General features: G+C 49.9%; 1 protein-coding gene across 8 annotated transcripts in view; it reads right to left on the minus strand.

The window, feature by feature from the left end:
- HECTD4 (HECT domain E3 ubiquitin protein ligase 4) overlaps nt 1–14916 on the minus strand; it is a 224645-nt gene that overhangs the window by 12635 nt on the left and 197094 nt on the right. For 7 of the 8 annotated variants that reach the window (XM_050749617.1, XM_050749625.1, XM_050749623.1 and 4 more), the window contains exons 61-67: nt 11073–12379; nt 9940–10147; nt 5928–6151; nt 5685–5836; nt 3189–3295; nt 2328–2451; nt 149–339 (exon numbers count right to left, since the gene is read on the minus strand). In XM_050749617.1, coding sequence (XP_050605574.1) covers nt 149–339; nt 2328–2451; nt 3189–3295; nt 5685–5836; nt 5928–6151; nt 9940–10147; nt 11073–12379 — 2313 coding nt within the window. The remainder of the gene's footprint in view (nt 1–148; nt 340–2327; nt 2452–3188; nt 3296–5684; nt 5837–5927; nt 6152–9939; nt 10148–11072; nt 12380–14916) is intronic. The other variant, XM_050749618.1, reaches the window with a different exon arrangement.

Here is a 14916-nt window from a genome sequence, read left to right on the forward strand (position 1 = left end):
CTTGCGCACCTGGCGCGTAGCAGGTGTTCATGTTCTGAAGTGTTCGTTTGACGGGCGTCTAAATGAATCTAGCCCTTGTAAACGCCCCTTGTCAGGGGGCATGCCCGCATCAGGCAGCAGGGGAGGGGACAGGCCCAGGGCCACATACTCAGGAGACAGGCCACTCTGGGGTCCGCAGCATCCGCAGGGTCCAGGTACACCTCGTGGGGATGGAGCCGTGCGGGTGTGATGGCAAGGTGGCGGCACAGCTGGTTGATGTACTGCACGAGTGCCACGTCCATCTCCAGGGTCCACTTTCTTGAGGCCTTCTGTGCATGTCGGACATCGATGCAGGCGCACCTGGGGGTGGGAACAGGGGGAGAAGGGCAAAGTGAGGCGGGGTGCACTGGGATGACTGTTGAATTTCTCTTAGAGTCTTGTCCTCAGCTCCTGGAGCACATTGAGAAGACAGCCTCGCCTTCCAGGTTGTTTCTTGGTGCCTGTACCGCTCCTCATGGGGAAAGCTCTTTCAAAAGAAGCAAGCCAAGCACGCTGGCGGGAGTGGGAACGCTGCAGCCTTCTGGGAGGCAGCACCAGGCACCCACCCGTGTCTCACTCCCGAGAGTTGGCAGCAGCGTGTGAGGGTGAAGGAGGAGCTCATAATAGCATCAGCTTGCAGTGTGTCACAAAACTTTCTTCTCCTTAGAGACAAAGTCTTGCTCTGTTGCCCGGGCTGGAGCACAGTGTGGTGATCATAGCTCACTGCAGCCTTGAACTCCTGGACTCAAGCAATTCTCCCACTACTCAGCCTCTCCAGTAGCTGGGACCACAAGTGCAAGCCACTACGCCTGCCTAATTTTAAAATTTTTATTTTTTATTTATTTTTTTTGAGACGGAGTCTTGCTCTGTCACCCAGGCTAGAGTGCAGTGGCCCGATCTCAGCTCACTGCAAGCTCTGCCTCCCGGGTTCATGCCATTCTCCTGCCTCAGTCTCCCAACTAGCTGGGACTATAGGCACACACTGACATGCCCGGCTAATTTTTTGTATTTTTAGTAGAGACGGGGTTTCACTGTGTTAGCCAGGATGGTCTCGATCTCCTGACCATGTGATCCGCCCACTTTGGCCTCCCAAAGTGCTGGGATTACAGGCATGAGCCACCGCGCTCGGCCTTGGTAGCCATTTTCTTTTTCTTTTTTTGAGATGGAGTCTCATTCTGTCGCCCAGGCTGGAGTATGGTGGCGCGATCTCGGCTCACTGCAACCTCCGCCTCCTGGGTTCAAGCGATCGTCCTGCCTCAGCCTCCTAAGTAGCTGGGATTACAGGCACGTACCCCCTGCCCGGCTAATTTTCATATTTTTAGTAGAGACGGGGTTTCACCATATTGGCCAGGCTGGTCTCAAGCTCCTGACCTCGTGCTTCCCAGAGTGCTGGGATTACAGGTGTGAGGCACCGCGCCCGGCCTGGTAGCCATTCTCATTGATTGATGCCGGGTGCACTTGCTGTGGACAAGGCTGAGTAGGGGTGTGTGTGTGTGTATGTGCACACGCGTGTGAGCCAGAGGGAGGGCAGGGCAGGGTGATTTCTGGAGTGCCTGGGATTCACTTATAGCTAGAAAGGGGAAACTATATTTAGTCCTGGAGCCCTGGAGAGCTGTGGCCTAGCTGTGCCCCTGCCTGGGAAGGAGTGAGGGCAATGGGGACTCGAGGCAAAGTGTGACTCTGAGGACAAGGTTCTTTGGGGTAAGAAATTGTCTGTTATGGGACTGAACTGTGTCCTCCCAGTCCCCAAACAGATACATATGTTGAAGCCCTAATTCCCAGTGTGACTGTATTTGGAGACAGAGCCTTTAAAGAGGTGCTTGAGGTCATCAGAGTGGGTTCCTAATCCAACAGGACTGGGGTCCTTGTAAGAAGAGGAGATTAGGACACAGATAGGTACTGAGGGAAGACTTCATGTGGGGACCTTGAGAAGGTGGCAGTCTGGGAGCCAAGAAGAGCGGCCCCAGGAGAAACCAGCACTGCTGACACCTTGATCTGGGCCTTCCAGACTCCAGAACTGAGAGAGAACAAGTTTCTGTTGTTTAAGCCACCCAGGGTGTGGTGTCCTGTCACGGTAGCCCAAGCTGACCAGCACAGCCTCCAAGTCAGGAGTGTGGAGGAAAAGAACAGGTTTGTTTACAAGTGGGTTAGAAAATCCATTTAGCACTTAGGGAAAAACTCAGAAATTATGAAATAACTCAGAAAGCATTATCAACAGGGGAGATGGACTAGCTCCTCAGAAATTATGCTCTTGGCTGAAAACAATTTCTATGCAAGGTGCCAACTGAGTTGAGGGGTAACCCTCTTACCTCTCAAAATGAAGATCATAACCACAGGACAAGATCGCCCTCCAGACACTGCGGATGTCTTGCTTGGCTCGGTCAACAACAAATTTGTGAAATCCTTCCAGCGTCAGGTATTTTTCCTCAGGGACTGGTGGAAAAGGTCCAGTGTGAGGAATCTGGTGAGACCTGAGCACGTCGCACGCCTCCAATGTGCTCTGCTCTCACCACAGCCTCTCCCTTAAGGCACAACCCACCTAATTCCCCTCTCCCTCCCGTAACTCTGGGAATTGTCATTTGCCATCACAACCCATTGCGCACAGGACACTCATAAGCCCTCATGTGCCCAGGCCCCCAAGGGCTCTGTCTCCCTCAACAGGCTGCAGTTTCCCACGTCCCCTCTTTCTATGAATCTCTAAAACATCCCCGACTGACAAAGCAATTTTCCAGACAACAAGAATAGCTTTCTCTAATGCTGCCTGGGCCTTTCTGGAGGCTTGCGTTCTACTGCCCCAGCACGGGCTGCTAGCTTAGGCCGTGCCTTCTAGAAGAAAGTGTCCATGCAGATTTCCCAATTTTCACTTTTTGGTCACAATCATCTATTCTTCATCGTGGGCGTGTGGTGTTTCTGGAACTGCTATTTTACCTCCTCAAGTTCACGGTCATCAAAGATGGCATCGAGGGGCGATCCCTGGCCAGGAATATTTCCCAGAATCTCTGGAAATGCTGCCCTGCCTGATACCCCAGGGAACCCAGAGCCCAGAGCAGAGGCCATCTCAGTAGGAGAGTGGCCAGTCGGGAAAAGCAGAGGCCTGCTCCGTGGGGGCTGCCCAGTCTCCAGGATGGAAACAGGTCCCAGCCCACTCCAGGCCCCATCTGCTCATTCACCTTCTTGTTTTTTGGTAGGGGACTTTTCTGGGTCCTTTTCATCTGGTTTGCTCTTTTCTGGTGACTTTGGCTTCACAGTTGGCTTCTTCTCACTTAAGGCAGTCCTGCTGTAGACCAAAGCACTGGAATTAGACTAATGCACGTTCACACCTCCTCCCGATAGGAAATACACAGCCTCGTACAGTCATTCATTCCTGCCCCCTCCTCCAACTTAGGGCTTAGGGCTCAGACAGGGCTAGGTTCAAGATCGCCTTTGCTCTGAGTGAGAAAAGTTTACTGAGCAAATTACAAGGACAAATCCGTGCCTTAAAATGTGAAAAATCTTGCAGAGACTCTTTTCAGACCCTCTTTCTACATATTTTAGAGCTACATTGTTCTGTAAGGTAGCTGCTAGCCAGATGTAGCTACCTAAAGTTAATTAAAATGAAATATGATCACAAATTCAGTTCCTGTTCACCCTTGCCACAATGCAAATGCCCCTTAGCCAGTTGTGGCTTAGGGGCTGCTGTACCCAACAGCACAGATATAGACATAGCACTGATTTCTACCAGCACAGAAAGCACTATGGGACAGTGCTGATTGAAAAACACCATTTCTACATAATGAATTAACTTTTTAAAACCTTTATTTTTCTGGTTAAACAATTCCTCTAGCGATTCTTGCTAGGTAATATTTTGCTATCAAGGTTTCATCTCTGTGTACTCGAGAGTCATAGACCCCGTATCTAAAGAATATTCTATTACATATATATGCATATCCACACATGGAATGCCATGTAGCTATTTTTTAAAAAAGGAATGGGGAATTCTTTTTGTACTGGTCTGAAATGATTTCCAAAATTAGTATTAAGTAAAAATGGCAGCCGGGCACGGTGGCTCATGCCTGTAATCCCAGCACTTTGGGAGGCCAAGGCAGGCGGATCACGAGGTCAAGAGATCGAGACCATCCTGGCTAACACGGTGAAACCCCGTCTCTACCAAAAATACAAAAAATTAGCCAGGCGTGGTGGCGGGCGCCTGTAGTCCCAGTTACTCGGGAGGCTGAGGCAGGAGAATGGTGTGAACCCGGGAGGCGGAGCTTGCAGTGAGCTGAGATCACGCCACTGCACTTCAGCCTGGGCGGCAGAGCGAGACTCCATCTCAAAAAATAAAAAATAAATAAGAAAAATAAAAATGGCAAGGTGTGGACATTGTGTATGGTACCCAATACTGGGCATATGTATAGAATTGCTTCTATATTTATAGAAAGGGTTCTTCTGAAAGGCTACAGAAGTAACCTTGCAGGCTCAGGGAGGGGAACTTCAAGGCTTAAGAATGGTCGGAAGAGCGGCTTTTCACTGCACATGCTTTTGAATTTTGTACTATTTTAGTCGTTCAAAACTTAAGAAAATAATATAGAGGCATAAATCAAAGGTCATGTACTTAAAAGTAGTTGCTATGCATGGGGCAATTTAATTTTTTCCAATAGGCACTATGCATTTTCTTTTTCTTTTTTTTTGAGACAGGGTCTTGCTCTGTCACCCAGGCTGGACAGGAGTGCAGTGGTGTGATTATGGCTCACTGCAGCCTTGACTTCTGGGGCTCAAGCCATCCTCCTGCCTCAGCTTCTTGAGTAGCTTCTTGAGTAGCTGGGACCACAGGTGCATGCCACCACAGTCAGCTAATTTTTATATTGTTTTGTAGAGATGGGGTTTTGCCATGTTGGTCTTGAACTCCTGGGCTTAAGGCGTTATACATTTTCTAATCTTCCTACAATAACTATGCATTATTTGTGTGGCTAAAAGAAGTAGGATTAAAAAAAATGTATGGGGGGAGGGATAGCATTAGGGGATATACCTAATGTAAATGATGAGTTAATGGGTGCAGCACACCAACATGGCACATGTATACATATGTAACAAACCTGCATGTTGTGCACATGTACCCTAGAACTTAAAGTATAATAAAAAACAACAACAACAACAACAAAAAAGTACAACATTTTAGATGTTGTCTTCATTTAGATGGGTCGGCTTTCCAGCCTGCACGGTCAGGATTTGACCACACCTGTGGATAAAATGAAACTCCAGTGTTCACCTGATGGAGCTGAGGACTGAGAAAGGAGCTCAGCAGAAAGGACCCAGACACCCACCGGCCACAGTGGCTCCTGCCTGTAACCTCGGAACTTTGGGAGGCTAGTGCAGGCTGATCGCTTGAGCCCAGGAGTTCGAGACCATCCTGGCCAACATGGTGAAACCCTATCTCTACAGAAAAATTCAAAAAATTAGTCAGGTGAGGTGCCATGTGCCTGTAGTCCCGGATACTCAGGAGGCTGAGGTGGGAGGATCACTTGAGCCTGGCTGCAGTGAGCTGTGATCGGGCCGCTACACTCCAGCCTGGGCGACAAAGCCTGACACCAAGCTCCTCCAGAGGAGCTGCAGCCCCCCAGGCTCCTGCACGGAGGGCGCCCCCACATCTGCCCACAGGCCAGGCTGCCCAGGCTCCTTGGGGCACACACCTGACGCTGTTGAGCACGGCCTTGTCCTTGGTGGGCGGCTTGGTGATGGGCCGCTTGGTGCTCACCACCTTCACGGGGTGCTGCTCCTTCCCGGCTTTGCTGTACTTGCTCTTGTCAAACTTGGGCTTTGGCACGCCATACTTCCTCAGGATCTGTGGAGCACAGAGGTGGCAGGGAGGCTCTGAGTTTCGTCCTGTGGGGCACGCGAGGCCCAGCCTGGGTATGGTGGGGATGGGCAGCTACCTGGGTGAGCTGATCCTCCAGCACCTTTTTTGGAGGCCGGACATTGGTGAAGAAGAGGTGGAGGAGGTTGCCTGGGGTCTGGGAGTTGATCTGCTCTTTGCTAAGATAAATGTCAGAGACTCTGATGGGCTTCGCTGGTGTCAGGCTCAGCGTCTGCTCTGAATGGGCACAGCTCTTAAATATCTCCGTCAGAACCTCTCTGGCCCCGGGCACCAGCTTCTCCCCTGTTGGATGGAGAGGGGGCAAAATAATTCTGCCGTGAACATACATCAGGACAAGCCCTGCGAGCATTCTGTTTGCAAACACTGTTTGAAAGGGGCAGTAGATGGACATCAGAGGAAGGGCGAGCTGCCCACCAAAGCCTGGTTCCCTCTCTGGGCACAGCCCAGCACATGCCCAGCCTTCCTTGCCGTAAGGTGAGGCCCTGCAACCGTGGTCACTGTGGGATGTGAGCCACATGGGGGCCAGGCTGCTGTCCTCTGCACTTGGCCCCTACCTGGCTGCTCGGGGATGACAGGCCCCTCCCCGAAGGTGGGCACACTGCAATGCTCACCCTGACTCTTACATCTGCAGGGAATTAACTTCCACTGAACTTGAGTCATTGTCCTCCTGGGGCTATTTATCATAGCAGTTTAGTCTAGAATAGTCCCAGATGATAGTCAGTCAGCAAGTATTTTTAGTTGGAAGTACAACTTGTTAAACAGGTGATCGCATTCTTAGGAAATATTCTTCAAAATTGGTGCAATGAGCAGGTGAAAAAGAAAGTTTTCTGAGATACAAGAAAACTGTCTATGAGCACTGAAAAAATATTTTTTTGTTCCCAAACAAGCACTCCAGAAGGTGCTCTCGCCTTTCCAAAGGGCCAGTCATGAACCCATCTGCATGTTCTCAGGAATCACTCCCTTCTCCTGGCAACCCAGGCCCCTCACTCCCTCTGGCCTGCTCCGTCTCCTGGGGAGTCTGGCCTAGGCCAGGCCCAGCTGTGGCAACTCCAGCACATCTGGGCTGAGGGTGGGAGGGGCAGGTGCGGGGAAGAGAGAGGCTGAGCCCTAAGCTGACTCAGCAGAGTCACAAGTTGAAAACCCATGAGGCCAGGTGTGGTAGCTCACACCTGTAATCCCAGCACTTTGGAAGGCTGAGGCAGGTGGGTCACTTGAGGTCAGAGTTCGAGACCAGCCTGGGCAACATGGTGAAGCAAAATACAAAAATTAGCCAGGCGTGGTGGCGTGTACCTGTTGTCTCAGCTACTTGGGAGGCTGAGACACAAGAATCACTTGAAACCAGGAGGTGGAGGTTGCAGTGAGCCGAGATGGTGCCACTGCATTCCAGCCTGGGTGACAGAGTGAGACTCTGTTTCAGAAAACAAAACAAAACAAAACAAAACAAAACAACAACCCTCACAAGAGGAGTGTACCTGGCACCATGAGGCATATCCATGCAGTACCAAAAGACCAGGTACCATATGTGGAAAGTTTGACTGTAAAAGAACCAGGAACTAGAACTAAAATTCAGTATCTAAGTATGAGAAGACTGGGAAAGACAATAATGGCAGAAAGACCTCAGGCTTCCTGTCAAGCAGACCTGACATCGACCTTGGGGGCAGCTGAGAGCTGAGGGGGCAAAACACATGCCAATAAGGGACAGGACTGGGACCAGGATGAGCCCACCGAGGCCTTTGCTCAATGCCAGGCAAGATTTAAGGAAATGCCAAAAACCTCAGTCATCAAGATAAACAATACTTTACTGTAGTATTTTAATCAGTCAAAATTATTTAGTAGCACTTGTGAGCTAAAAAAAAAAAAAAAAAATATTGGGCAAGGTGGCTCACGCTTGTAATCCCAGCACTTTGGGAGGCCAAGGCAGGCCTCCGCAGGATTACATGAGGTCAGGAGTTCAAGTCCAGCCTGGTCAACGTGGTGAAAACCTCTCTCTACTAAAAATACAAAAATTTGCCAGCATGGTGGTGCCTGTAGTCCCAGCTACTCAGGAGGCTGAGGTAGGAGAACTGCTTGAACCCCAGAGGCGGAGGATGCAGTGGGCCGAGATCACACCACTGCACTCCAGCCTGGGCGACAGAGTAAGACTCCATCTCAAAAAAAAAAAAAAAAAAAAAAAAAAAAATTAATGTAAAAAAACCTCCATAATAAGCAAAATATTTACAGTGCTGTGCTGACTGATATCAGAGCCCGAGAAAAGATCAGTAATGCTGATCCTATCTTTATTTAAAATTTTAACACTTTGCTGATCATGGATACTTTACATTAATTTTGACTTAAAAAAAATGTACTAGAATATTTATGTTACTGAGTTTTCTGGAGCCCCATTAAATTGTGTCCCCAAGATCTCACTTACCTCACCCTGATCCTACCTCTGAGGGAACATTTCCAGATTTCATGATTGGGGTAAGCAAGTTTTTTTTTTTTTTTTTTTTTTTTTTTTAAAGATGGGGTCACCCAGGTTGGACTGCAGTGGTGTGATATTAGCTCACTGCAGCCTCCGACTCCTGGGCTCAAGTGATCTTCCCAGCTTAGCCTCCTGAGTAGCTGGGACTACAGGCATGCGCCACCATGCCCAGCTTATTTTATTTTTTGTAGAGACGAGGTCTCACTATGCTGCCCAGGCTGGTCTCAAACTCCTGGGCTCAAGCAATCCATCTGCCTCGGCTTTCCAAAGTGCTGGGATTACAGGCATGAGCCACTTTGCCGGGCCTGGGGTCATAATTTTAAACAACAAAACCTCTACTCAATATTACATTTTTTGGCTGGGTGCAGTGGTTCGTTCACACCTGTAATCCCAGCACTTTGGGAGGCTGAGGCGGGCGGATCACCTGAGGTCAGGAGTTTGAGACTGGCCTGGCCAACATGGTGAAACCCCGCCTCTACTAAAAATACAAAAATTAACTGGGTATGGTGGTGTGCCTGTAATCCCAGCTACCGGGGAGGCTGAGGCAGGGAGAATTGCTTGAACCCGGGAGGTGGAAATTTCAGTGAACTGAGACTGCACCACTGCACTCCAGCCTGGGTGACAGAGCAAGACTCTGTCTTAAAAAAAAGAAAAAATTACAATTTTGTACTTCAAAAACACAAAACAACATAGCAACTCTATGACGAAATTTCAAACATTAAAGAATCAGATTAAGGCCGGTGTGATGGCTCACGTCTATAGTCCTAGCACTTTGGGAGGCCGAGGCTGGAGGACTGCTTGAGTCTAGGAGTTTGAGACCAGCCTGGGCAACATAGGAAGACTCTCTGTACAAATAATAAGTAAGATAATTTTTTTAAAGAAAAGAATTTTAAAAAGAAAAAAGGAATAAAAAAAGAAAAAAAGAGGAATTAAAAAAAAAAAAAAGAAATTAGTGGGAAGGAGACAGAGTTTGCTCCACAAAAGAGCCACCACAATGGCAAAAGGGCTGGCAAACGGGACTTCAGAGAAAAAAGGGCTGGAACTGTTTCTTTCCCAGGGGTCAGTTTACAAGGGAGAGGCATGAGCTGTCCTCAAGCATATGACCAAGTACTTACCAGCAACGTTCTAGCTGCATAGGACAGAACAAAATAAATACACTTGCACTTGAACCAGGGGAAGCCTGGCTAGACAAAAAGGAAAAAATGACTTGAATACAAGCCCACATTCAAGCCTGTTGCAGGCGGTACAAAGCCACCCCGGTAGCCTCTCCAGCTGGAACACGGCAGGCCTGTGGCAGGGGCTGCCCCCATGGCCTTCAGCGCCCTGACAGCTGGGAGAGGAGGGGAACATTTCTTCTTTTCACATCATACAAAGATGCACACAATCAGCCCCTACTGGCAAACAATGGAGCCTCTTGTCCCATCTCCCCAACACTGTCTGAATTGTTTTCAAAATCTGCAACCCAGGAATAGCTGCCAAGTTCCTCTTTAATGCAAGATGTTAAAAATAGGGGACACTGGGGAGGAGAGGAGATTTTAATGCAATTTTTTTCTGTGAGCCTAAAATTGCTCCACAAAGTCTACAGATTAAAAACAAATCCAGAACCCACCTTTAATTGACTTATCATTGAAATAATCTTCTAACCCTGGGCTCCCTTGAGTATCAAAGAGACTCTGATTTACTACAGACACGGTGAGAATCTCTTCGGTTGACATTTCCATCAATTCATCTTCACCATCCAAACTTGACAAACCAATCAAATCATTATTGTTAAATAAACTTGCTCGAATTTTCTCAATTTTGGCTCGGGATCTTATCTGTGTGAACAGAGAACAGGGTCAGGATTTGAGTAGCGTGACCAGGCATTCAGTGTGAGTGAACTTCTCCCTTCCACCTTTTCCTGGAAACTCTCTATTTGTCTGGAGAGATGTGAGAGCTGCCCGACTCCGGTGAGCTGGACCTCCTGGGAAACTTTCTCCCACAGGCCAGCAACAGCAACTTTTGGCAAACGACTCAACCTGAAATCTCGTCACTAAACCTCGGCTAGGTCTGTGGCTTGCCTCTGTTTCCCAGGGAGTAAAAATCCATGCCTAACTGAGGAAGTCCCCACGAAGGAGGATGATGGATTCAAAGAAGTGATTCTAGGAAAGAAACTAGCTGCTTGATCCTTGAACCCTCCTTGCAGAGCCTGCTGGGAGAGTATAACGCACGTCAGTTCCCTACCTGTACTGTTACGCAAAGGCACAGAAAGGCTTTGATGCAGGATTTCTAAACAGCGAGGCTTAAGAAATACATGGGATCCTGCAGTGGAACTATGACTCGCTAGCATGCAGGTTATCTGAAACTCAGAATCACCTGGGACAGAATGGCAAGCGTCTATCCTCACACTGCTCAGTGACCATCCCTCCTGCCAATGGCAACACCAAAAAGAACAAAAAGAACCCAAGGCTGCTCAAGAAGATGCGACGGGGCTGAGTCAGAATGCACCGATGGCAGCCACCCACCATGGAAGGCCAGGCCCTGAGCCCTCTGGCTCCCCTTTACTTCGTGATATGGGACTTGGTGTCACTCTTAGAGATGTCATCCCCAGCAGACTCATTGTGCTCATTCCAAGGGCTATCCCAGGGAGCCCCTGACTGCTCCACCATTACCTACTAGGAAATAAATTTGGAAGGTTTAAAGAGGCTTGGGGGATTGAAATGGGTCATGATTTAGTGGTTGCAGAGGCTTGAGAGCTGTTACCTCCACCACTGCGAAGCCTTTGATGGGGCGTGCCACTAGGGGCTGGTGGTCCAGGGAAGTTACTGTGTACATGGAGCCCATGTCTGACACCAAGGCCGTCTCTGCATTGTCCAGGGGCTCCCCCAGGCTGCCCAGGCTGCCCAGGCTGCCAGTGCTGCACAGGGAAATGTCCAGGCTCTCCTGGCTGGACACCACGTGGGGCTCCAACAGGCCCGGAGGGATGGGCAGCTCGAGGCCGGCAGGCAGCGGATCCACGGAGAGGTCGCTGACAGTTTGGGAGATGCCCTGGGAGCTGCAGATGGAAGCCTGGCTGGTGGAGGCAGAGGCGCTGATGCTCATGGCGGGGGTCAGGCTGCTGGACGTGCTGACTTCCATGCTGTCTGAGCCAGGGAAGGCCAGTGTCTTCTCGGGCTCAGCTTTCCCGTCCCCGCCCTCGGCCTTGTCTTTCGGCTTCTTGGGGTCTTCTTCCTGCAGCGGGATGTAGATCTCGTCTTTGAAGACCCCGCCGTGGGCGTTGCAGGCCTTGCGGATGGCGCCTCTGACTACGCCCTCGTCCAGGTGGGTGGGGATCCCGGAGATCACAAGCAAACGGCTGTGGGCGGTGGGGCCCACCAGGGCCTGGCAGGCATCAGCGATGGCGTCACTCGTCACGCCCAGCCCCTGTGGGTCCTTCCTGGTGAGGTGGCGGAGGATGATGAGCAGGGTGAGTGCGCGGTGGAACCACAGCATGTCCTCGGGCTTGCTGCCTCCGATGCTGAGCACAGTGGGGTCCGAGTCCACCGTGCGGGAAGACTGGCGCTTGCCCGACGAGGCGGCCTTTTCCCGCTTCATCTTGACTTTTTTCCTCTTGGAGAGGAGGCTGGGACTCTGCGGGGTCTGTCCTGGCGAGGACGAGGAGGAGGAGGACGAGTCACTGAGATTTGGGGCGGTCGCTGAGGTCACCCCGCTGGCTGTGACACTCATGTTAGTAGGCAGGGTCACTTCGGCCACCGCCAGGCACCCTTCCATGAGTGCATGAAAATACGTAGAGAACCTGCCCTGGTCGCCGGCCGCCGGGCCCCCGGATCCCCCACAGGTGCTGCCTGAGACCCAGTTCTGCGTCTCCTCATCGTACAGCTTGTGGAGCTCCGACTGCAAGGCCATCAGCATGGCCAGGCAGGGGTTCAGCTGGAGGGCGATTGAGGAGGACAGGCCAGCGGGGTGCCGCCTCTGCTCCAGAGTGTGCACAGTGCGCAGGAGCTCTGCCAGGAGATGGAAAACAAGCTCCTTCACGCAGGCTGCCATGTCCGTGGTCCACAGGAAGTTTCCTGAGGCAAATGAAAATAGTAACAGTAATTACTATGCAGCACTGGCTACGTTCCAGGCCCCTCATAACAACTCTGTGAACAGAGACTGTGCAATTCGGTCCCTTCTTACAGATGGAGAAACAGAGGTTGGGAGGTGGAGGCCTGGCTGGAGGTCACACAGCTACTAGACAAAAGAGCTGGGATTCAGAGCTGAGGGGTCGGCCCCAGAGGTGAAGGCTTTGACCCTTGTGCCCAATGGCAGGGTGCCAGCAAAACACCATCATTTTCTGTCTCAAAAGGTTATGCAGCATGTTGGTGATAAGTCCCTAGAATAATGTTTCCCAAAGTACTGGATGCTTACTATGGGGCACACAAGCCAATTTTACCAAATGGCACTGAAACACACACTGAAACATTGTTCCTTTTAAACTCCTCTTTTAGTCCTGATTTTTGTCAACAAGAAAGCCTTACTTTGAGGGTGGTTTTTTTTGTTTGTTTGTTTTTTGAGACAGGGTCTTGCTCTGTCACCCAGGCTGGAGTGCAGTGGCACAATCATAGCTCACTGCTGCCTCAGCCTCCTGGGCTCAAGCGATACCTCAGCCTGAGTAGCTGGGATTACAGGTGTGTGAGACCATGCCCAGCTAATTTTTGTATTATTATTTTTCTTTTGCAGAGACAGTTTTCATGGTTTTGCCATGTTGCCCAGGCTGGTCTAGAACTCCTGGGCTCAAGTGATCCTCCCACCTCAGCCTCCCAAAGCGCTGGGTTTACAGGTGTGTGCCACTGTGCCTGGCCATGAGGCTGGCACATTCTTTTTTTTTTTTTAATCTTTTTAAAAATTTAAATCATATTTTAAAAATACTTTATTTTTTTATTTTTTATTTTTTGAGAGTGAGTCTCAGTCTGTCACCCAGACTGGAGCGCAGTGGCATGATCTCAGCTCACTGCAACCTCTGACTCCTGGGTTCAAGCAATTCTCTGCCTCAGCCTCCCGCATAGCTGGGATTACAGGCTCCTACCATCATGTCCAGCTAATTTTTGTATTTTTAGTAGAGACAGGGTTTCATCACCTTGGTCAGGCTGGTCTTGAACTCCTGACCTACCTCGTGATCCACCCGCCTCAGCCTCCCAAAGTGCTGGGATTATAGGCATGAGCTACCGTGCCTGGCCTTCTTTAATATTTTTTGAAGCTACTTTGTTTTTGTTTGTTTGTTTGTTTTGTTTTGTTTGCTGAGACAGAGTCTGCCTCTATCACCCGGGCTGGAGTGCAGTGGCGTGATCTCAGCTCATTACCACCTCCGCCTCCCAGGTTCAAGTAATTCTCATGCTTCAGCATCCAGAGTAACTTGAATTACAGGCATGTGCCAGGACACCCAGATAATTTTTATATTTTTAGAAGAGATGGGGTTTCATCATGTTAGCCAGGCTGGTCTTGAACTTCTGGCCTCAAGTGGTCCGTGTGCCTCAGCCTCCCAAAGTGCTGGGATTACAGGTGTGAGCCACTGTACCTGGCCAAGGCTGGCATATTCTTTTTTGTTTTTTTGAGACGGAGTTGTGCTCTTCTTGCCCAGGCTGGAGTGCAATGGCGCAATCTTGGTTCACCACCACCTCTGCCTCCTGGGTTCAAGCAATTCTCCTGCCTCAGCCTCCCAAGTTGCTGGGATTATAGGCATGCACCACCACACCCGGCTAATTTTGTATTTTAGCAGAGACAGGGTTTCTCCATGTTGGTCAGGCTGGTCTCTAACTGCTGACCTCAGGTGATTCACCCGCCTCGGCCTCCCAAAGTGCTAGAATTATAGGTGTAAGCCACTGTGCCTGGCCGGCTGGCATATCCTTAAGAGAAAGTGAGCCAGAGTCCCAGAGCCTTTGACAGGGAACAGTATTCAGCTAGATTTTTGTGACGGCAACTCTTTTCTTTGAATGTATGTATGTATGTATGTATGTATGAATGGATGGACAGATGGACTGATTGACTGATTGAGACAGGGTCTCATTGTGTTGCCCTGGCTGGTCTTGAACTCCTGGGCTCAAGTCATCCTTTTGCCTCAGCCTCCCAAAGTGCTGGGATTACAGGTGTGAGACACCAGGCCCAGCCTGTATTTATTTTTATGGGCACCTTTTAGTTATGCCAATGGATACTAATTTTGTATTTAGAGAAGTGATGTAAAGGTTTTCTTTTTTTTTTTTGAGACAGAGTCCCGCCCCGTCACCCAGGCTGGAGCGCAGTGGCGTGATCTCGGCTCACTGCAAGCTCCGCCTCCTGGTTTCACACCATTCTTCTGCCTCAGCCTCCCAAGTAGCTGGGACCACAGGCGCCCGCCACCATGCCCGGCTAATTTTTTGTATTTTCAGTAGAGAAGGGGTTTTACCGTGTTAGCCAGGATAGTCTCGATCTCCTGACCTCGTGATCCACCTTGGCCTCCCAAAGTGCTGGGATTACAGGCATGAGCCACCGTGCCTGGCCAAGGTTTCCTTAAAACTAAATTTAAGTTTTAAAAAAGGAGGAGTTGATTGCAATAAAAACTGTTAAATAAATAAATGCTGGCTGGGTGCAG

This window comes from Macaca thibetana, chromosome 11, assembly GCF_024542745.1.
Source record: "Macaca thibetana thibetana isolate TM-01 chromosome 11, ASM2454274v1, whole genome shotgun sequence".
Classification (NCBI taxonomy): Eukaryota; Metazoa; Chordata; class Mammalia; order Primates; family Cercopithecidae; genus Macaca; species Macaca thibetana.